The sequence below is a fragment of the Desmodus rotundus genome, chromosome 10, assembly GCF_022682495.2.
Source record: "Desmodus rotundus isolate HL8 chromosome 10, HLdesRot8A.1, whole genome shotgun sequence".
In the NCBI taxonomy this organism is placed as follows: Eukaryota; Metazoa; Chordata; class Mammalia; order Chiroptera; family Phyllostomidae; genus Desmodus; species Desmodus rotundus.
Window position 1 is genome coordinate 76,661,852 of NC_071396.1, and position 24,593 is coordinate 76,686,444.

Below are 24,593 nucleotides of genomic sequence, written 5' to 3' on the forward strand. Positions count from 1 at the left end.
TTCTTTATGCATTCACTAGTTGGTGGAATCTGCGCCGTTTCTAGGTTTTGGCTATTATACGCAACGCAGCTATGAACAGTTCCAAACAAATCTTTGTGTGGACATACGTTTTCAGTTTTCTGGGTTGATTCCTACGAGGCAAACTGCTAGATCATACAGTAAGTTTATGTGTAAGTTTTTGAGAAACTGTCATTATTCCAAGTAGGGTATTGACATCTCCAACTATCATTATAGATCTGTTTCTGTCTTCAGTTCTCTCAAATTCTTCTCCCCATATACCTGAGGCTCCTTTGTTTGGTGCAGCTGTATTTAAATTGCTGTATCTTCTTGACGAATTGGGTCTATCAATGTGTGATGTCCATCTTCATCTGTTGTGACAAATGCAACTGTAAAGTCTGAACTGTACCCTTTCTGATCCTCTATTTTGTCTGACACTAGGGTAGCCAGCCCAGCTCTCCTTTGGTTCCCGTTTGCCTGGAAAACTGTTTCTTACCCTTTCACCTTCAATTTATTTATGTTTTTGGATCTAAAGTGAATTTCTTGTAGACAGCATATATTTAGATCATTTTTAAAAATCCATTCTTCCAATATCTGCCTTTTAATTGGTAAGTTTAATACACTTAACTTTAATCCATTTACACTTAAAGTGACTACTGATAAAGAAGGGCTTACTTCTGTCATTTTGATATTTCTTTTCTCTGTCTTATATTTTTTTGGTCCCTCAATTCTTCCAGTACTATCTTCCTTTGTACTTAATTTTTCTTCTAATGTATCATTTTGATCTCCTTTTCTATATATTTTAAATTATTTTCATAGTGGTTACTCTGGTGATTACAATTAACATCCTACATGTAGTGTAGTTATTGTTCTATGCATTTGTCTTTTAAATCGTGCAGAAAAATACAGTAATGCTGGCTTTTATATTTCTCTCAATGGTTAGCCCTGCTGGTGTTCTTTATTTCTCCGTATGGCTTTAGTTACTGTCTAGTGTCCTTTTAGTTCAATTTGAAGGACTGCCCTTAGCATTTCTTATAAGTCAGGTCTACCAGCAACAGACTTCTTCAGCTTTTGTTTCTTTGGGAATGTTCTCATTATTCCCTCATTTTTGGAGGATAGTTTTACCACTTGTAGAATTCTTTTTTAAAAAAATTTTCATTACAGTTTACATTCAGTATTATTTTGTATTCATTTCAGGCATATAACAAAATGGTTAGACAATCATATACTTTACAAAGTATTCCCCCTGATATTTTCATTACCAACCCGGACCATACGTAGTTATTACAACATTATTGAATATATTTCCTATGCTGTACTTTACATCTTTGTGACTATTTTGTAACTACCTAGTTGTACTTCTCAATCCCTTCAGCTTTTTCACCCAGTGCCCTCTCACTCCTCCCTCTGCCAACCATCAATCTGTTCTTTGTATCTATGAGTCTGTTTCAATTTTGTTTGTTCTTTAGATTCCACATATAATTGAAATCATTTGGTATTGTCTGTCTCTGACTGACTGATTTCACTTATACCCTCTGGGTGCATTCATAGTGTTGCAAATGGCTAGGATTTCATTGTTACCACTTACAGGATTCTTGACTGATATATATTTTTTCTTTCAATACTTTAAAGTCATCTTTTGCCCTGGCCAGTGTGGCTCATTTGGTTGGAGTGTCATCCTGTGACTGAAGGGTTGCAGGTTTGGTTCCCCATCAGGGCACAAACCTAGGTTGTGGGTTCAATCCTGTCTGGGTGTGGGTGAGTGTGACCCCCAGTATAGATGCATGGGATCCCTGATCTCGGTGCCAATCCCCGGTATGGACACATATGGGAGGCAACCAATCGATGCTTCTCTGTTGTATCAATATCTTTCTCTCTCCCTTCCTCTCTCTCTAAAAGCAATGGACAAAATGTCTGTGGGTGAGGATTAAAATAAATACATACATACATACATACATACATACATACATGTCATCTTACTGCCTCTGGCTTTCATGGTTCCAGTGAAACATAGGCTGTGAATCTTATTGAGGACCCCTTGTGTGTAAGGAATTGCTTCTGTCTTGCTGTTACAAGATTTTCTTTGTCTTTTGACAGTTTGATTATAATGTGTTTTAGTGTAGATCTCTTTGAGTTTACCCATCTTGGAATTTGATGAGTTTCTTGGATGTATAAATTCATGTCCTTCATCAAATTTGGAAAGTTTCATCCCTTATTTCCTCAAAAACCCTCTTCTCTCTTTCTCTGTCTTCTCTCCTTCTGAGACTTATATTTTATATGTTGGTCCACTTCATTTTCTCCCACAGGTCCTGTGGGCTTTGTTTATTTTTCTTCATTCTTTTTTTCTTCTCTTCCTCAAGCAGAATAACTTCAATGGACTTATCTTCAAGTTCATTGATTATAGGTTGTTGGTAGTTTTTAAAAATAATTAAAGAGTTCTGAAAATTTTATTCTGACAATTTTTGCCAGATTAATTTTTGCTTCATTGCAGGGACAGATCCTTGAAGCTCCCTCCTCTGCCTCTTTTGATGATACTTTCACTTTTTTTTTTAAAGTGCTTCCTTACTTTCTGGTACCACAAGATGTTCTAGGGTCGTTTTTATTTGCTTTGCTTTGGCGTTGGAACCAAGTATTTTTTCCAAGAAACTCTGTTTATTTATTTATTTATTTTTGATTGACTGTGGTATAACAAAGATCTGGGGATGAGCTGTGCTCCTTTGTTGCTGGCATGTCATTGTCATGGACCCTTTCCGTGGACGGAGCTAGGCAGTGTTTGCATATCTGCTAATTCCTCTATGCACACACATCTACATTAGAAAGGCAGTTGATTTTTTAATATTGATTTTGTATTCTACGACCTTGCTATAATTTTTTTTGGTAAATTCTTTAGAATTTTCTACATACAGCATTACATGTGCCTTATTTTCTTCCATTTTGTATGCCTTTATTTATTTTTTTAACTCATTCACTTATTCGCAAACATTTATTAAGTGGGCCTTACATGCCAGGCACCATGCTGGATAATCCAGACATAACCTTTCTGTACATGACTAATTTATCTATAGCCTAGTTTTCTTTAAAGGCTAGGGAAACTCTTATGAGGGAAAATATATTACCAAGCCATTCTAACTCAGAGGTGGAAAACTGGCTCTGCAATTCTGTAGACATGAGTTCGAATTGTAACTCTACCAGGTCTCTGACCTTGGAAAGTTGCATAATCTCAGTGTCCTCATGTGTAAAACAGGATTAATAATCATGTCTATCTCACAGGTTTAATGGGAAGATAAAAATTACATAGTACATTTCTTGGCACGCAGTGTTCAATGAATGTGCTTTTTCACAGAGCGAAAAAATTCTTAGGTACGGCTTCTAAAGTGGTAAGCTACAAAAATGATTTGTGACAATTGTTACCTAAAATTTTTGAGTAAAATTTCTTTTAATAATGAAATATACATTATATACTGAACATATTTGGCAGGTTAAATAATCCACAAACATAAAGACTTCCATAGCCTTCTATAAAATAGCAATGTTAAATTGTTTTGATACTATTTAATACCTAGTTTAGATATTATTTATATAGGGACACATTTCTCATCAGCTAAAGTAACATTTTCTGAAGGGAGGTATTAACTTTTTAAGGTTAATTTTGGTGGTAATATACATTCTTCCAGATCATAAATTTATTTCTGGTTGAGATTTAGATTTTCATGAAACCTATATTAACTCTTGCTTGACATTCTGGAATCATTTGCCTGGTGAGGAAAGGATTTATTACATGGTACCTCACTGATCTCAGTCAATGGCACTGCCTCTGATTGTGCTATGTCCATGGGTTCCTGGCCAAGGGGCAAGTGGAGGCTGAAATCCAGCCTGGGCAAGGCCGTATCCGCTCAGAGGCAGGGAGCCTTCTTCTGCCTCACAAAATAGAGCTGTTTGTATGAGCTAGCAGGGCTTTATTGGATACCTCATGCCAACAGGGTGGAGCCTGCCCCGGGGAAAGCCAACTCATTGAGTCCCATGTGTCTTGCCAATTTCTCAATATCATAAGCATATTGTTTTCTCTCAGTGGTTTTCCCATTCTAGAGGCTCAGAAAACAGATGTAGAGTAATAAATGAATGTTAGCTAGAGAGAAATATGGGTTTAAATTAGATTGTCTGTATACATCTTAACTGTGAAAAGTGGGGAGAAGAAGTAATTCTCCATTGCTTTCAAGTTGCGCCATATACTGCATATGCTGTGTGTAGGAGCAATACCAAATAAGGGAGGCAAAATGGTGAAAAGGGAGAATAACGTATAGCCGTGGAACTTGCTCCCCTGCTTAGTGCAGGGTATTAATTTAACACACACACATACAACACTGATGTTTGGCACTGTTCTTAAGCACCTTACATATACTGACTTCTTAATCCTCCTAACAATTTATGAAAGAGGTACTCTGAGAATGTTCATTTTATTTATTTTAAGTATATTTTATTGATTATACTATTACAGTTGTCTCATTTTTTCTCCCTTTATCTTCCTCCACCCTGCAACCCCCTTTATTTCAGCATTCCCTCCCTTTTAGTTCATGTCCATGGGTTTCACATATAAGTTCTTTGGCTTCTCCATTTCCATACTATTCTTAACCTCCCCCTGTCTCTTTTGTACCTACCATTTATGCTTCTTATTCCCTGTACATTTTCCCCCATTCTCCTCCCTTTACCTCCCCACTGATAACCCTCCATGTGATCTCTATTTCTGTGATTCTGTTTCTGTTCTGGTTGTTTGCTTAGTTTGGTTTTGTTTTTTAGGTTCAGTTGTTGATAGTTGTGAGTTTGCTGTCATTTCACTGTTTATATTTTTTATCATCTTCTTTTTCTTAGATAAGTCCCTTTAACATTGCATATAATAAGGGCTTGGTGATGATGAACTCCTTTAACTTGACCTTATCTGGGAAGCACTTTATCTGCCCTTCCATTCTAAGTGATAGCTTTGCTGGATAGAGTAATCTTGGATGTAGGTCCTTGTCTTTCATGACTTGGAATACTTCTTTCCAGCCCCTTCTTGCCTGCAAGGTTTCTTTTGAGAAATCAGCTGATAGTCTTATGGGCACTCATTTGTAGGTAAAATTGTCTCCTTTCCTCTTGCTGCTTTTAAGATTCGCTCCCTCTCTTTAATCTTGGGTAATGTAATTATGATGTGCCTTGGTGTGTGCTTCCTTGGGTCCCATTTCTTTGGGACTCTTTGAGCTTCCTGGACTTCCTGGAAGTCTATTTCCTTTGCTAGGTTGGGGAAGTTTTCCTTCATTATTTTTTCAAATAAGTTTTCAATTTCTTGCTCTTCCTCTTCTCCTTCTGGCACCCCTATGATTCAGATGTTGGAACATTTAAAGTTGTCCCAGAGGTTTATAGCCTCTTCTCATTTTTGTTTTGAATTCTTTTTTCTGCATTCTACTCTGGTTTAACGTTTATTTTTCCTTCTGGTCCAAACCATTGATTTGAGTCCCGGTTTCCTTCCTTTCACTGTTGGTTCCCTGTATATTTTCCTTTATTTAATTTTCATAGCCTTCACTTCTTCCTCTATTTTGTGACCATACTCAACCATTTCTGTGAGCATCCTGATTACCAGTGTTTTGGAACTGTGCATCTGATAGGTTAGCTATCTCCTCGTCGCTTAGTTCTTTTTCTGGAGTTTTGCTCTGTACTTTCATTTGGGCCATATTTCTTTGTCTCAGTGCACCTGTTATGTTGTAAGGGGTAGAGGCATAGGTATTCGCCAGGATGGGGAACCCACTTCTCTGCATTGTGGCACTGCGTGTGCGGGAGGGGTCAGAGAGGGAACAGTGATGCTTGCCTGGCTCTCTGCCAGCTTTCAATCACTTCCCCCACTACCTACAAGTGAATTGCACCTTTCTCGTGCTGATTCCTGAGTGGGAGGGTTTGTGTACATTCTAGGACCCTGTGGATCCCTCCAACTGACTCTCCTGTGAGACTGGCAGTTTCTCCTGCCACCACAACCCCCACAGGTTTTACAGCCAGAGGTTTTGAGGCTTTAGTTCCCCATGCTGGAACCCTGGGTTGTATGGTCTATCTTGCTCCCCTGTTGTTCCTCCCATTTTATCCACACACAAATGTAGGACCACCCCATACACTAGCTGCTGTCTTGCCTTGTATCCTCTTTCCTGGCTGCCTGTCTCCACCCCTTCTACCAGTCTGGATGAATGTTTCTTCTTTAACTCCTTCATTGTTGGACTTCCATACTGTTCAACTTTCTGGCAGTTCTGGTTGTTTTTTGTTTTAAAATTTGTTGTTGCCCTTCTTTTGTTTGTGTGAGGAAGCAAAGCATATCTACCTATGCCTCCCTCTTGGCTGAAAGTCCTGAGCATGTTCATTTTAAATACAAGGAAACTGAAGCACGGAGAAGAGGTTAAGTGATTTTTTTTTTCAAGATCACACAGCTAGCATATAGAAAAGCCAGGCGCTCTGACTGCTGAGTTCGCATTCTTACCCACTGTGCTAGGGTGCCTCTGCCATGCTAACTACTCCTCCCTCCAGAGTTCCAGCCAAGTTTTGCACCACCTCACTAATTTCATTTATCCCCTTGGAGCCATTTATTTTCATGTCTGTATCCTTATTAGATCATGAGCTAAGGGTGGGGCCACCTTTCCTGCTCACATCTGTTTCCCCTGTGGCGGCTTGTTGCAGACACTGTAGACATAGTGCTCTTTGAAGAGACATCCAAAGGGCAGCACCATCACAGAATTTCCCTCCCACACCAACACCTTGACGGAGGTGCCGTTCAATGAAACGAATACCTGAGTTTCATCAATCTGCCTTTGGTTGCATTGAATTTCAAAGCGAAGGTGTCTGATACAGTGGCTAAGTCCTATGACTAGGACTTGGCCTCCAGAGCTGGAAGAGGCAAGGAAGGATCATTCCTCGACAGGTTTCCAAGGGAGCATGGTCCTGCTGACAGCTTGATCTCAGACTCATAGCTTCCAGACCTATGAGACAATAAATTTCTGTTCTAAGCCACACAGTTGGTGGTATTTTGTTTTTGCAGCCTCATCTTAGTCTGTTCAGACTGCCATAACAAAATACTGTGGACTAGGTAGCTTATAAACAACAGAAATTCATTCTCACAGTTCCGGAGGCCAGCAAATCAAGGTGTGGGCAGATCCAGTGTCTGGGGACCCAGCTCTCAGACTGCAGTCTTTTTGTATGTCCTCATGTGGTGGGCGGGATGAGGCATCTCTGTGGGGCCTCTTTCATACAGGCACAAATTCCATTCATGCAAGTGGAGCCCTCATCCTAATACCATCATCTAGATGGTTAGGTCTCAACATGTGAATTTGTTTGGTGGGGGAGACACAAACATTCAGTCCACAGCAGTAACTTTAGCTTTCAATCAGACGTGCAATCTCTCAGTCAGTCTTCAGCATTTCTTGACCGTTCAGTGAGTGAGCGCTATCTGTGTGTGGCAGAGTGAGGAGAGCGCACTGCATGAGGCTCTCTGGGCAGTTGCCCTCTGCTTTTGAGACTTTGCAATCTGATAACTCAAAATGTAGTCCCTAAATAGAATGAAGAGAGCCCTTGGCTGAACGTCTGTTTAGGGATCGCCCACAGCGAGTCATCCCTACAAATGAAGACATATCAAGGGGGCATAAAGTAAGGATGGTGGCAGTTTGGGGATGATGGGTACCCATGAACCTCAGATCCCTTTTTTGCACAGAGCCCAGTGGTAGGATGATTCCCTCACTGGTGAAGACTCTGGGGCTGTAGCAGGGGGAGGACAAGGTGGGATAGTTAAATGAAAAGTCTGAATCCTTGTGTCCTGGGACTGGCTCTGCAGCAACTAAAGGTTGCTAAGGATTTGGGTGCACAAAAGACACTGGTGGCAAAGATTCCCTTCATGGCATTTGCATAGCAATTTGATGAGAACACAGTACTTTCAGGCTTTCAATTTTCCTACACATTTCATCTGTTTCCCAGCAGCTTTCCTATGTCATTGTGAGAGCTAATCATTTAATGTATCTTTAAAGTGACATTGGTTTTGAATGTTTTTAATGAACCAGAAAAATTAGCAGAAAATGCTGGGAGACCTCATTGGGAAAATCTTAGTAAAGTTGCCGTAAACTAGTTGATTTTTCTTTTTTTGTTTTATTTCATTATCCTTTAGGTCAACTGAATAGACTTTTAAATAAAAATACAGCTATTGAAGTCATTCTTTCTAATAGAAATGCTAGGCCCTGATGGAATCTTCGTTCCCTCTCACTGAGCACCATGCTGGCTTTGAAGTAACTCTCTGTCCCCCTCACACATTTGGTGTTATGAGCAGCCTCATTTTTCTTTGATCACTTACTTGCCTTGGTTTGGAGGTGATGTTTTTCTCTGGCTCTTACATATAGCAACCATCACTGTAACTTAGGATGGTACAGTAGCTGAAACAAATCACAGCAGGACTGCTTGACTAACCGAGGGTCTTCAGAACTATTACTGAGATCTTTGTAACCAAGGGTTCTCCATCTTCATAAAATAAAAGGGTGATGTAATAGTGCAGCACAAAGGATTGAGATTGGCTGTAGAGAAGGACGGCCTTTGCCAAATGTGCCGCACCACTGAAATGACTTTTAAGGAGGTGGGCAAAGAGTCTGTCTCTAGGTCAAAATTGCATGTGTGATCTCTTAGGTCCAACCATAGGCAGTTAGGAGAATCTGACTGTCAGGCCTCAGGGGGGATGAGGTCTCTGCACGCCAGCCTTGTGCATAATGAGTGCGGTGAGTGAGTGGCAGTTTGCTGGAGGGAGCTGCAGTCAAGGATTCAGTCCCCTCTGGACCAGCCATGCTCCTGCGCCTATCTGCATTCCCAGCCTGGGAACCTCTATTCAGAGGCTGCACATATGGGCATTTGCTGGGGGCCTCCACTAATACCTCTTTCGGGGGTGCTGCAACTGAAGAACTTTCCCCCACTCTGCCTCAGTGCTTTTCTGCTCCTGTTCCTTCTCTTTGCCCCCACCCTCTGGGCCCATAGAAAGGCAAGAGAAATGTCACTTTCCAATTGGCTCATTGTCCTCATTCACCAGCTCAACACCTGGAAGCTTGACAGGAGCTGGTGGAATATCTTTTGTGGATGATCTGTAATGCAGATTCTTATCTTCTAAGGAAATAACTTCTACCTGGAGACACACATGCACACACACATTGGTGTGTAATATTTATTGACATCTGTGTGCCAAGCACAGAGGAGGGGGATATTGTGATCTGGGAATACAGTTCCAAACAAGGCAGGAAAGGTCCCCACCTACATGGAGCTAACATGCCATGGGGAGACGGCAACCAATTAGTGAACATGTGCAGTAATTATAGATCGTTACTGTGTCTTGGAGAGAACAAACAGGATTTCATGATAGCAATTAACGAAGGGAAGCTCCTCTAGGTCGAGTAGATGGAGAAGCTTGTCTAAGGAGGCGTCGATGTGCAAAAACCTGAGGGTTGAGAGGAAGTGAGCCCCGTGAGGAGGGTGGGCAGATGCGTTCCACGAGCAGAAGGATCAACAGGGACAAGTTGGGACATGCTTGGTGTGTCCTAGGAACTCAGAAAGCCGTGCTGCACTAGTTGTTTCCTACTTTGAATGTTATCCCTGTGTGAGAACTCTGTGTCCTTTCCAGAATTTATAAATACTTCATTGTATTTTTTTGTAGGTATTCAGATGCTTTCTGGTCCTCAAAAGAATTTAGGGGAGTGAGGGAATTCAAAAGGATGAACAAAGGAGTTGAGGAAATTGGGGCAATGGGAAAATAAAACAGCAAATGAGTATAATTATTTCTGAATGAGATTAAAATAATATCAAAAAGAAATGAGAGGGAAAAGTTTGGTTTGAGGAGTAAGTCAGGTCAGGATCTTAGCTCTTAGCAGGCTCTTAGCAGTGTCTGGCTCTTAGCAGGTTGTTAGTCTATGTTGGAATGAATAAGCTCTCAGGGCAGACCTGTTTCATAAGTCTGGGCTTTGGGATAAAGCTTTAAAGAGGAAATGCTTTGGGTTTGGGGCATGGAGTGTCCAGGCCTAATTGTGGCCTGGCCAACCTCGTAAACCTGAGTTTTAGGGCAGACCACTTATATGCAAGTAGAGTTACCAAGTGACTCCTTATTGCCAGTAAAATGCCAACACAACACATAGGAACAAGAGAATAGAGGGAGAAGTAGAAGGAAGAGGAATATATGGAAACCAATACATATGGATTTTTAAAAACTTACAGAAAGAACTTCTTGGGTTCTTTCAAGAAGGCACCAGTTGATACAACATAGTTAAGAGCATGGCTTTGGAATCAATGGAGCTCCCTTTGAAAGCATCCCTTTCTAAGGATGTGACCTTGAGTGAGTTATTTAACTTCTCTGAGCCTTAGTTTTATCATCTGTACAATACCTTTCAGTTTATAAGGACTCTGAGGACTACATGAAGTAAAGCATATGCACATGGAACACACTATTTAATAAATGGTAACTTTAATTAAAGGTTGTTGGGGAACCTATTTCTATAAAAAAGTCAAAATAACAAGGCATTGATCACAGGGGCCAGGTGTGATGGGTGGAGTAGATTAGGAGAGGGAGGCATAGTTGCCTGGGAAACCTCTTTGGAATGGCAAGAACTCACAATGAAGAAGCATGTTGTGGCCAGAAGAGTGAGCATCATTTTCTTCTCTGATTTGTCTGTGATGGAAAGATAAGCAAGGGAGGTTGTACCAGAGAGTGCCTGAAACTGGGGAGGCTCCATCTGAAGATCAGGCAGCAGAGTTAAGCATGAGTGGTGCCTCTGGGCCAGAGCAGGCAGGTGGTTCTGGGAGGCCCTCAAGGGATGGAACTAGTCGATTTTCAGTAGAGGAGAAAAAGCAAGTCTTGATTTATTTGCAGTGTGCCTCCTAATGAGTTCAATGACACAGGTATCAGTTAGCAATTTCCCATTTGCTTTTTTTGAAATCAGGAGTTCAGCTTCTGACATTAAAGGTAAAATTACACACATACACACAGAGTCCGCATCTACGACTATTCCTTCAGCCCATGCTAATTAACTTTATTACTTTTCGGCATATTCCTTAAAATGAGTAACAAAATAGTTTGTGCCATTTTAATTTATTAACTAACTGAATACATATTAAGTACCTACCTTGTGTTAGATACCTTTCTAGGCAGTGAACAAGTTCCTGGCTCAGGAACTTATTCAGGCACTTATAAGCCAATAATAAAGATGACAGGAAGAAACAAACAATAAGTGATTCCTCCTCAGAAGAAAAAAGAGGATAAGACAATAGAAATAGATGGTATAGCGCAGTACTATTTTAAATGGAGTTAATAGGAATGACCTCTTGGAAAAGGGACTGAAATCTGGGAGAAACCTGTTTCCGGGAGAGGGAACAGCAGGTGCAAAGACCCAGAGGCAGGAACATCCTTGGAGTGAATGAGCAGCAAGAGGGGGAGTGTGGGTTGAGTGGACCAAGTGAGGGGAAAGTGGGAAGTTGTTTGTGTTAAGCGTCTTTGCTTCTCTCTTGAGGGGAATAATCCAATAGATGGATAAATTGAGGAGAGTGTGTGTTTAGGGGGTGTGATTGCAGATGCAAAGTCCTTTGGCAGGAGGGATAGGAATCAGTGTGGGGGCTTTGAAGCACAGACAGCTTCTCCACAGCACTGGGAGGCAAGGTGGGTGTGTGAATGGGAAGATGAGCAAATTCAGTAAATTATCAGCAGAAGGAAAGGGGGCAGAGGAGGTGTGAGGAGCGTGGGGAATGTGTGAAATAATTTCTAGGAGAATGAAAGAGGGAACACTATACCAATATAGGAAAGAAAAAAAAACAACCCACAGTTCTCAGTTGTCTGTGGATGCAGAAGTTTAAAAGCACATTGCTTTACCTGCTGGCTCACAGGTAGATGGTGCCCAGGCAGATGGAGAACACGCATTGCTCTTTGGCGTCTCTTTTCTATCTGTAAAAGGATCTCATGATTGTATTCCCCTCATAGATATGTCATGAAAATTAACAGTCAGCATGTGCCAAGAGCAAGGTGCCATGTCTGGCACATGGATGTTTCCTTTTGTTATCACTGCCATCAATGCAGCTACTTCCGTGGCTGCTGCTGCAAGAACCTTCACCCGTGGCCCACTCAGCACATGCCTGCCACCGTGGTCTCTGTGTCTCCAGGCTGCAGTGGGCAGAAGAATTGCCCAGGTGCTTTCTAAAGATTTTGATTCCTAGCTTCCATCACAGATACTGATTCTGTAGGTCCAGGGCAGGGTCCGAATATGCACTCATTTAAACAAACACCCAAGGGGTTCCGGTGGCGTTCTGACCACCTTATGAACAACATCTCCCAACCACCACATACGATTGGTGGTGTTAGCGCATTTATTATTCCTATTTTTTAAGTTTTCACCCGAGAATATGTTTTCATTGGTTTTTAGAGAAAGAGGAAGAGAGACAGACAGAGACAGAGGCAGAGACAGAAACAGAGACATCGATCGGTTGCCTCCCATACATGCCCTGGCCAGGGATTGAACCCTCAGCCTAGGTGTGTGCCCTGACCTGGGATCAAACCCACAGCTTTTTGGTGCATGGGGTGATACTCCAACCACCTTAACCACCCAAAATGGGCATGTTTGCCCATTTTAACAGAGAAAACAGAGCTCAAGGGAGGCTAAAAATTCAACTAACATTTTGAAGCTGTAACTTGTAGAGGCAGGATTTGAACCTCTATCATTCTTTTCCAAAATGCATCTCTTTGAAATGAATTAAAAGAAAAAAACCTCTGGAATTTGGCCTGAATGGACATAATTTTTGAGTAACATGTATAAATTTTGCAGACATTTGCTTATCTGTCTTTAAAAAAATATTTGAAATCAACCTTGGACCCCTTGTAATATAGATGTTTTAAGTCCCTACTTTTAGGAACCCAGTACAGCAGAAGCAGGATGCTTCATCCCCTGTTGGGTGAAACCTGTGGCGGGGCCACAGAGCTGGGCACATTCCTGTGCTGCGTAATTGCCCTTCACCTCTCTATGTGCAGATGTGTATGTCTTCAGGAAATTTACAAACCTTAGTCTTGATCTTGATAAACACCCGGAAGTGCTTTTATGCCTCTCAGAGGGAGAATGTTCTGAACAAGGTCTTTGCAAAGGAGCAATTCCAGGATTGGCATGGGTATGCTCCAGAATGTTCTCCGCATCAGGGCTCCAGCTGGCACGTAATCCCAGGAACCTTGGTGGGTGAAGGCTAGGAGCAGGGTTCGCGGCAGCACAAACGCGTGTGATATGAAATGGGGCTGTTGATGGATGAGGGTGATGAAATGCTCACCATGCCAGCTGTTTTGTGCCTGCGATTAAGGGCACGCATCTCGGCTTCTGTCAGGCAGGGTTCTCTCTTGACTGGGGACCCTTTCCACACATCTGGTCACTGGCAGGTGTTTGAAAAATGACATAATTGCTATTCCAGTGCAGCCTCACATTCCATCCGAATCTGAGACAGGGCTCTGAGTTAGTCCACAGAGCAGCCAGGCCAGGGGGGAAAGTGTGGCCGTGAGTAACACCACCAGACCCACACAGAGGTCCTGGTTCCGGCACATACTGATTGTGTGGTTTGACCTCCTTAAGCCTTCACTTGTCTTTATGTTTTGAATACTTTGATATAAACCTCAGAGTGTTGGGAAGTGAAGTGTGGCATGCCACCCCTGGGCTCCAACACTCTCCTGCTATCTTGATCCCAGCGCTTTTTGTAACATGTGATGTTCGAGTTACTTCTCTTCTCTCCCACTTAGGGGTAGGATCCACCTTTAGTGTGCATTTATTTGTTTTTGCGCCATCATTCAATGCTGTGCCCTGCACATGATGGGTCATTTGAAAAGGTTGAATAAATGAGGGAATGTTCAAACAAGGAAAGAGAAGTTATGTTAGGGAGCAGTGCTATGGTCAACCTCTCGTGTCTTAGAACAAGACAGTGTTTATGTTGTGAAAACAGCTACAAAGTGTTATATATGCGAGGCTTTCAGTTCAGGAGAATCATGAAAAATGTTAGCAACTAGGAGAAACTATTTTTTCTCATCCTTCTGAAAAAGTGTAGGTCACTCCATGGACCTCTAAGCAAACATTGGCTTATCCTCTGGGGCCCTCCATCCTTGGAATGCAACTCTTTTTAGTTGTTTATTTGAATGGTCCTGTCTCGTTTCTTTTTAGCTTCTTCTATTCCATTTGCTGTTTCCCATCTGACTAGACTAATATTAGCCTTAGCACGATCCAGAGCGTGAGTCCCTCGTCCTGTTTTTCTTTCAGTCTTCTCCTCTCTGTCTGGGATGGTCCCTGGTGCAGTGTAGTAGATCACAGGTTTGTTGCACCGATGGGTGAATAATTGAACACAAGAGCTTCTTTGTTCTTTCTCTGTCCCCCTCATCTCTGATTTCTATCAGTTTTTTATCCTACTTTTTCTTATTTATGGTTATTTAAAAAATATTGGACCTCAGGTCCAGAGTTGGATAATAGATTGCTCGTGACCCTCAGTTATGACATGCTTTCATCATCGGTCCTGGCATGGCCTGCCTTAACAAGCATGTGGATGGATGGATTTAAAACAGTATAACAAGTGTTCATGAACTTGCTACCAAAACCCAAAATAGGGCCTTGATAATAACATGGTTTCCCTACCTCCCATTGCTCTGGGGTAACCGTCAATCCCAAATCCTTTACTAATTTTTCTTTTGCTTTACTTTTATATAGTTTTTTTTTGTTACACCTAAAGATATTTCCAAAAAGTAAGTGCTCTTAACTTATAAAAAGAGTACATCATGCTTTTTTTAAAAAAAAACCCCTAATGTTATATTGGTAAGATTCATCCATATGTTTTCATGTTACTGTGTATGTTCATTTATTCGTTATTGTTCATATATTCATTCATTGTGTGAATACACCACTGTTGGTTTATTCACACTCTGGTGGCTGGAAAATTAGGTTATTCCCAGAATTTTGCATTTGTAAACAGTGCTGCTATGAATGTTCTTGGACATGATGCCATCAAATTTGTGCAAGAGTTTCTTTTTGGGTTATGAACTTGGGAGTAGAATTTCTGGGTCACAGGAAATGTAAATTTTGACTTTTGAAGGTAATGTCAAAACAGTTTCCAAAGTCTCTGCACCAGTTCCTACTCCTACCACATCCTTTCCAATACTTGCTATCCTTGAACTCTCAGTGACCCTACTGCCTATACAGCACTGTGGTCTGCCTTGATCAGTGATGACGGTGATTGCGAACATTTCTTCAAATGTTTATTGACATGTATTTCCTCGTCTGTAAAATGCCTGTTCCTACTTTTGCCCATTTTTCTGTTGAACTGTTTATAGTTCCCTTATTGATTTGTAGGGGTTTGGTATATATTTCTATATATTTCTGATGTGATTTCTTTATTGATTTTATGTTCCTTATTTACTTATTGATTCTTGTATAACAAATCACCCCAAAATTTAGTGACTTAAAACAAGGAGAAATTATTATATTTCTCTCACAATTCTGAGAGTGGGTTCAGCTGGGTGGTTCTTCTGTTTCATGTGGTGTCAATTGGGGTAACTGTTGCATTTAGCTGCTGGGTAGGATGGACTAGAGCCAGGAGTATCAAACTCATTGTCACCAGGGGCCACATCAGCCTCGCAGTTGCCTTCAAAGGTCCAAATGTAATTTCAACTCCTTAACAGTTAAGGAGTAGTTACATTTATACAGTCCTAAAATTATTTTGGCCCTTTGAAGGCAACCGCGAGGCTGATGTGGCCCCTGGTGACAATGAGTTTGACACCCCTGGACTAGAGGGTCAAAGAAGGCTTCACTAACACGTCATATGTCTTAGTGCTCACAATGTGTCCCGTTTGGTTAGCTTGGGCTTTTTCACAGATTGGTAGTTTGGGGGTAGTTGGACTTCTTACCTAGAGTCTGGCTTCCAAGAGGCAGAAAGCCAAATCTGCCAGTTGTCTTAAGGCTTGTACTTGAAAATCCCAGAGTGATAGTTCTATTACAACAAAGCAAATAATAATGTCAATTGGGGTTCAAGGGGGAAGAATTGCTTCCAAGCTAAATAGCCTCCACTTCTTAATGCGTGAAGCGGCAGGCACATAGAGAAAATAAATGGATGGCACTCATCACTGGAGACTCCCTGCCACTTGTGTGTTGTGCAAATCTTTCAGTTTGTAATTTCCTTTCCACTGTTTAAGGTGTCTTTGATGAACCAATATTCTTAATTTTAATATAGTTAATATTCTTAATTTAATATTATCTTTTTTATATAATGCTTCCTGAATCTTGTTTAAGAAAGTTTCCTTACTCTAAGTTTATCTTTATTTTTTATTATGAGACTTTAAAGTTTGATTTCTGACATTTAAATTCTTAATTTATTTGAAGTTAATTTTTTTGACAAACCAAAAATATTAACTTCAAATAGATTAGCCCTCCTTTTCCTACTGACCTCACAGACCATCTTTGTTATATACTAAGGCATTATACACTAAAATGCATGGGTCTGTTCTTGGCTTCTGTCTTCTGTCCCATAGGTCTGCTTGTCTCATCTTGCTCTGTCTTAATTATGATACCTTCATAATAAGCTGTAATACCTTGAAGGGTCATCTTCACTGGTCATCTTCAAAACATTCAGAATTTTCTTGATCCTTTACTGTTTCAGTGAATTTTAGAATTATCTTTTTGTGTTCCAAGAGAAGCTCTATTGAGATTTTTATTGGAATTGTGTTGACTTTATAGATCAGTTTGGGGAAGAACTAGTGAGTTTTCAATATTATCTTTCTGTTCAAGAAAATGATATCTCTTCATTTATTTAGTTACATTTTCCCTAATAAATTTTAAAATTTTATTTGTTAAAATTCTTTTGAGATACTTAATGTTCTCTGATACTATTATAAATGATGCTTTTCCTTTATTTATATTTTCTAGTTGTTTGCTGCTGTTGAGCAGAAATGAAATGACTTCTGTAAATTAAGCTGATATTCAGCTACCTTGCTACACTCTCCTAGTAGTTTTACAATTTTTTCTCAATAGCTTCATTTGGGGTTTTAATGTAAATAATTTTATCACCTACCAATAATACCAGCTTTATTTTCTCTACTTCAAATTCCATCTCTCTGTCTTCTGTTCAGCTTTTTTAAAATCCTCCTTATTGTCTTTTTGCCCAGTTTCTGCTTTCAATTCTTGTTGAAAACAGAAAGTTGAATCAGAAGTGACTGAGACTTACAGAGACATAAGACCTTTCTTTTGTGCATCCACACGGAGCAGTCGAGTTAGCTTGTGTGTTTATTGGAAGATGTGGATACAGAGAAATGAATGTGGCCTCTCTCGGTGATACCCTCAGGAAGGAAAGGACTGCCCCAATGATCTGCCCTCTGAGAAGGCCCGTGAATTCTTTTCTCCTCTGCTCCAAAAATTTTACTTTGAACACTGTTATCAGTGATTGTATTTAAAAAAAGCAGGAATAGGTTATTTTCTCTTCAAGTCCTGCTTCTCAGTGCCAAGGCCCTTCCTTCAGAGATGGTCATCGTGTTGGCCTCCCTGAGAAGGCTCTTCAGCCCCAGGTCTACCCATCCATGCAGCATTTCCACATATACTTAAATCTCCATGAAGATCTCAGGAAAAATAATTTGGAAGTATGAATAGAGTTTGTAACATTTTTAGAAGTTATTTTTCTGATTTTTTCACTTTAAAATCCACACTCCAATTTCCTTCAAGGCACTACTGAACTTTTTTGAGTCTTCACATAAGTTGATTTGCAGTAAATGTGACATTTGAGGTGCAGGGTGAAAAGTCATGGAAACTTCTGGAAGAAAATAAATGAAAGAAAAGAGAAGGGATATTTTAATAAATTTTTGAATAAAAACTCTCACCCTGACCATTTAACAGTAACTTTAAAAAGCTAGACTTCCTAATATTAGTTTTTAAATTAGTTTTTAAGTGTATAAGTATTTTTAGAATACAATTTCTTTTTTTTTATTTTTCAAGAAAAAAGTATATGTTATACTTCAGCTTGTAGTTGTTTCATTTAAGCTTGTGGAATCTTTGTTAGAACTTTTATTTTATATGGTAAAATGAAGTATCAATTAACCTTGGCTATTATACACAGTTAATATAGAATAACCATTAACTGTGGAGTTATTGGTTTTAGAAGTTATTTCTGATAGTCTTTGCTGTCAAGTCTTTTTCTGATGACACGTGTAGAGAAACAGATGGTTTTGTTCATTTTTATTACTTAGGAAAAGTTCACTACTAGGTATTCATCTTTAACTATATATTTTCATGTCTGTGAACTTCCCAAAAGTCAGTGTTGACACTAACTTGGATAACTGTAATGCCGTCAGGGAAGGCTGAAGGTATAAGTTTACTTCTTTCCCACCCCCATGTGGTGGTTATACCTTAAGGTAATTTAATTTGAGAGCAAAGTAGTTCAGTATGTGAAGAGTACCATTGGGTGAGCATGATCCTTGACCTAGTTAAAATATATTCAATATATTAGAAAGGCCTATGTTCAGCTTTTTAGTTTGTAATGGCTATAAAATTCTTTATTGCCACAAACAAGTAAACAAACAAAACAGAATCAAGTGATTCTGCCTACCAAAAAAGAGTAATTCAGTAAGAAGTTAGTGATGATAAGACCAAGCAGATAATCACCCCAGGTAGACATGGATTCCCATTTACGAACTGAATTAACTACTGACTTCTCACTCTGGCACCCAGAGCCCATCACGTCTCCCCCGTTTGCCTGTTATTACATGTGCTATTGTTAAGCTGGATCAGCTGGCTTCTGTCCTCTACAGGGACACCTTCCCCATTTGCTGCTCACTGCCACCTAAAGTCCTCTCCTCACAGGAAGCTTAACATCCACCTCCTCCACCCTGCTTTTCCCAACTCCATGCACTATCTATTGTCTTTGACCCAGAAGTCCATACTCTTGAAGTGCCCCACTTCCCTTATGGTTACTTGTATACAGTAGCTCCCCCTTATCCTCAGTTTTGCTTTCTGTGGTTTCAGTTATCTGTAGTCAACTATAGTCTGAAGATATTAAATGGAACGTTCCAGAAATAAAGAATTCATAAGTTTTAAGTTCCATGCCATTTTGAGTCACAGGATGAAATTGTGTGCCATCTTGACCAGCATGTGAATCATCCCTTTGCCCAGTGCCTCTACGTTGTAGACACTTCCCGCCTGTTAGGTAGTTAGTAGCCGCCATCTTGGTTATCAGATGGACAGCTTCAGGTACCAGGTACTGCCGTGTATGTTTTCCTGTAACCCTTATTTTACTTCATAATAGTCCCCAAGACTATATTATTCCCCAAAGTGCAAGAGTAGTGATGCTGGCAATTCAAATGCCGAAGAGAAGTTGTAAAGTTCTTCTAAGTGAGAAGGTGAAAGTTTTTGACTTAAGGAAAGAAAAAATTGTATGGTGAGATTGCTGAGATCTATGGTAAGAACCCATCTTCTATCTGTGAAGGCAAAAGAAATTTGTACCAGTTTTGTTGTTGCACTTCAGACTGCGAAAGTTATAGCCACAGTGTGTGATAACGCCTTAGTTAAGCTGGAAGAGGTATTGAACTTGTGGAAGACATGAACACAAAGCATGTTATGATTGACGGCAGTGTAGTGTGTCAGAAAGCATTGAGCCTGTTACAAAGACTTCAACCAGGAATCTCCAGGAAAAGTTGTTAGTGGTAGAAAAAATGACACCAGGTGTTAACCTCAGTTCAACAACCTCAGTTCTTGAGTTCTGCCTAAGAGGAGAATTCAGAGCCAAGACTAAAATTATAAGAGAAAGTTTATTCTTCTCACAGAAGAAGTGAGCCATCAAGAAATGGGCTGAGGAAACAAGGTACCACAAAGAAAGGCCCTTGGAGCTTAGGAGTGAAGGAGAAAGGAGAGAGAGGGAAAGGGGAAAGGTGGAGGGGGAAGGGGGCAGAGAGGGAGAGACAGAGAGAACCCTGGAGAAAGAAGGGGGAGGGGAAAGGCTGTGAGGTGGGGGAGGCAGGGGGCGTGCTCCATAGAGAGAGCCAGGCAGGGTCCCTGGACCAAGGGATTTTATCTGAAGGCCTTAGGGGAGAATCCCAATAGAATATTCATCAGCTTCCCAGGTGTGCCCCTTCATGGACTCCACTGAGTGGTCAGCACCAGGGGGTCATTAGTCAAGCTGGTCCTAAATTTACCCATGGTGTTACTCCATCTGGTTCTGCTGCTTCTCTGGTCCTGAAGCTGGAACACAGCTGAAGCCTAGATGTCATCTTCCAGGAGCTAATGCTTAAGGGAGTGGTCATGCAAGGGCTTATAGTTTCGCCCATTGCTAGGCACCTCGGGGTCTCTGTCCTGGTGACCCTCTGCACCTGGACCATTGTTCCTGCTCCGCTCATGCCTGTATCTCACTGCCTACTACAAAATGACCGCATTCACATATTTTTATTACAATATTTTGTTACAATTGCTCTATTTTATTATTAGTTAATGTTGTTAACTAATGCCTAATTCATAAATTAAACTTTATCATAGGTATGTATGGGAAAAAACATAGTAGATAGAGTTCAGTACTATGTGTGGTTTCAGGCATCCACTGGAGGTCGTGGGTTGTATCCCCTGCAGGTAAAGGGGACTACTGTACTTAACACCTCCATTGGGATTGTATCCCAGTGCTTGACACAGAATTTGCACCAAGTAGCATATAAGCAATAAAAAGAACTTGCTGAAGGCAAAGATCTTTGCATCCCAAGTGCAACCATATCTTCTTACAGTTCAGAACAAGAAACGCAGGGCTGTAAAAGATGGAAGCTAAACAGAATCTGTATCTGAGACACACAACACACAGAAGTATAAGTAGGTGATATGGTGTAAGGTCAAATGAAAGGGAAAGCCTTCCTACTGTCTTCAGAATGCAGCATTTGTTTGGGGTATCTTTTTTACTAAATTGGTAAGACAAAATTACTTGAACGTTAAAAAGAGCACTTTTTTTCTTTCTTTCTTTCTTTTAAAATCAGGGGCAGTTCTGCGACTACTGCAACTCTGAGGACCCCAGGAAAGCACACCCAGCCACCAATGCAATCGACGGGTCTGAACGCTGGTGGCAGAGCCCTCCTCTCTCCTCAGGCACACGGTACAACCAAGTCAACGTCACCTTGGATCTAGGGCAGGTAAGTTCTACTTCCAACTGCAATGAGGGAAAATCATTTGGACCATTGTTTCGGTGGCAATTTTGATGTAATAATAATTATTTTAAAACCCAAACTTCAATTTTAATGCACTAATCATTGTGAAGCCTGTTACATTAATATTTGCATCCCTCAACACACAGTATGGTGCCTGTAAACAGTGCAGACATTTATGTCTGTCTATTAAATGAGCTAGAAAGTCATTGTAAGTAGTTCCATTGGCCAAGATATTATTATTATTATTCTTAATTGGGGTAAAATATGTATAACATAAACTTCGCCATCTTAACCATTTGTAAATGCTTCGGTAGTGTTGAGTACACTCACATTGTTGTACAACTGATGTCCAGAATCCTATTCATCTTGCACAACTGACACTCTACCCATTAAACACTAACTCCGCCTGTCCCTCTCCTCCCGCCCCTGGGCATCGCCACCCTACTTCGTGTCTCTATGAGTTTGAGTCCTCTAGGTGCCTCAGATAAATGGAATCACGCAGTGTTTGTCATTTTGTGACTGGCTTTTTTTTCACTAAGCATATAATGTCTTCATGGTCCATCCATGTTGCATGTATCATGTGTCAGAATTTCTTTTGATAAGGCTGAATAATATTCCATTGTGTGTGTATGCCGAATTTTGCTTATCCCTTCATCTGTCAGTGGGCCCTTGTGTTGTTTTTACCTTCAGGCTGCTGCGATTAATGCTGCTAGGAACATAGGCACGGCAAAGATATTTTTATAGCATTCTCTTTCCTGGAAGTTCTGACTCTGTGAACACTTACTGCCTTAGTTTTTGGCCCCGTCTGGCCAGCTGGCTCACAATGGAAGTGACTTCAGGCCTCTACTCCTGGGGTGGGCCAAGATGACCCCAGGATGCCTGTCCCGTAGTGTACATGCCCGGTATAATCCTCTCCTTGGAGTGTGGGCTGCACTGCAAATAGGGTAGATGTCTTGCCTGTGATTAGTTGGCATTATTTGACAAAGATGAAGAGATCTTGCAGGTGTGTTTCAGGTCCCAAGTCAGTTGATCAAAAGGGAGTTTATCCTGGGGGACCTCTTCTAATTAGGAAAGCTCTTAGCCCTACCTACAGGGAGGAGACTCAAAGCATGAGAAGACTTCCTGCTGACCTTGAAAGGGAAAACTGCCATGTTGTAAACTGCCTGTGGAGTTGGCAAGGGCCTAGAAGCTGGTTTCTAGAAGCTGAGAGTGGCTCCAGCCAACAGTCAGCAAAAAAGTAGGGACCTCATCCCTACAACCACAGGGAGCTGGATCTTGCCAACAACATCTGGCAACTTGAAATGGGTCTATCCAGTCATCTAGCTGACGGCTTGATTGTAGCCTTGACCCTGAGCAGAGAACCTTGTCATGCCACGCCCAGACTCCTGACCTACAGAGCTGCAAGACAATAGATGGATGTTATTTTCAGCCAGCAGGTGTGTGGTAATTTGTTAAGCAGCAATAGAAAACTGATGCACCTTCTTATTTCCCTTTTCAGGCCAGGCAGGGAGTGCCTCCCATCTGTTCCACCCTATTCCTTTAACAGATATTTACTGAGTTCCTTGTATGTGTTGGGCACTGTTCTAGGCATTTGGGATACATGAGGGAACAACAGAGATGAAGATTCCTCCCTTCATGGCATTTAGATTCCAGTTTGGGAGACAGCCAACAAAATATACATAATAAATAAGTAAATATGCTATGTTAGAACCTGATAAGAGTTCTAGAAAAATGAAAAAGTAGATCACGGTAAAAAGATCATCAGTGCCAGAGGCAAGGATGGTTTGCAGTTTTAATTAGGATGGTCAGGACAGGGCTTATTGAGGAAGGATTTGAAGCAGGTGAAGGAGCTACTCATGTCATCTGTTGCTGAGACAGAGGGATCAGCCCTGAAAAGCCTCTACGGTAGGGGCTGTCTGGAAAGTACGAGGAGCAGCATGGAGGCCAGAGTCGATGGAGCAAAGTGAGGGAGGGGAAGGTGGTGGCAGAGGAGTTCAGGGAGATAAGACAAGATGAGATCACATGGGGCCCCATAGACCATGTGAGGACTTGGGCTTTTAAGTGAAATGAGGGTCATTCCAGAGTTTCAAGCAGAGGAATGATATGACTGGATTTATATTTAAAAGGGATTTTTCTGGCTGTTCTCTTGAGGATTATGGAGGGGCAAGTGTAGAAGCTCACTGGGAGACTGTCCCAATAATCCACTGGCGGCAGTGGAAGTGGGTGTTTGGATTCCAGGCATACTTCGAAGCTGGAGCTGCCACAACTTCCTAATGGTCTGAATGGGGAGTATGAAAGAATGTAGGATTCGGGGATGACTCCCAAGACTTTTGGTCTCAGCAAGTGGAACTGCTGTTTACCAAGGTGTTGGAGACTACGGGGGTTATTTTGGACATGCTAAGATTGAAATACTATTTGGACGTCCGAGTGGAGATGTGGACTAAGCACTTGGAGATATGAGTCTGGAAAACTGTCTGGGCCGCAGACAGACATTTGGTGCAGATTTCTTTAGGATTCATCCTGTTAGGATTTTCCAGCTTCTCGAATCTGTAGGTTTATAACTTTCACCAACTTTGGGCAGTCCCCTTCCTTCCTTCCTTCCTTCCTTTCTTCTCTCCTTCCTTCCCCACCTGTGTTGAGGTATAATTGAGAAATAAAAGTGTATGTATTTAAAGTGTACAATGTGATGGTTTAATACATAATTTGTGAAATGATTACCACAATGAGGTTAATTAACACATTTATCATCTCACATATGTCACATGTTTACCTCTTCTGTGAGTGTGTGGTGAGAACACTGAGGTCTACCCTTAGCAAAGTCAAGTATATGATATAGTACTACCAACTATAGTCACTATGCTGAACATTAGAGCTTCAAAACTTACTCATTTTATACAGAAGGATGGTATTCTTTGATTAGCATCTCTGTCTCCATTTCCCCTACCCTCCAGCCCCTGGTAACCACCATTCTACATTCTGCTGCATCTGTTTGTATGAGTTCAACCATTTTTTAAAAGATTCCACATACGTGAAAGAGAGATTATACATTATTTGTCTTTCTTCATCTGGCTCATTTCTCTTAGCTTAATGTCCCCTAAGCTCATCCATGCTGTCATCAATGGCAGGATTTCAGTCATTATTTCTTTAAATATTCTTTCAGCCCCTCTCTCTTCTCTCCTTGTGGGATTCTGAAGATATAATTGTTAAATCTTTTATTATAGTTCCACAGGTCCCTGGGACTCTGTTAATTTTTTCTTCAATTGATTTTCTTGTATTTTTCAGATTAGGTAATCATATTATTTTATTTTCAATTCACTGAGTCTTTTTTATATTTGTTCTGATATTTAGTTCTTCAGGTGAATTTTTAAATTTTAGTTATTTTATTTTTCAGTTTATAATTTCTACATGGTTCTTTTAAAGT

The 24,593-nt window shown here is 40.8% G+C and overlaps 1 protein-coding gene across 1 annotated transcript in view; it reads left to right on the forward strand.

Annotated features, from left to right (window-relative positions):
* The window catches only part of LAMA3 (laminin subunit alpha 3), a 240,097-nt gene that overhangs the window by 7,954 nt on the left and 207,550 nt on the right, over positions 1-24,593 (forward strand). Inside the window, exon 2 of the mRNA XM_053912463.2 lies at positions 21,005-21,157. Within this exon, the coding sequence (XP_053768438.1) occupies positions 21,005-21,157 (153 nt within the window). The remainder of the gene's footprint in view (positions 1-21,004; positions 21,158-24,593) is intronic.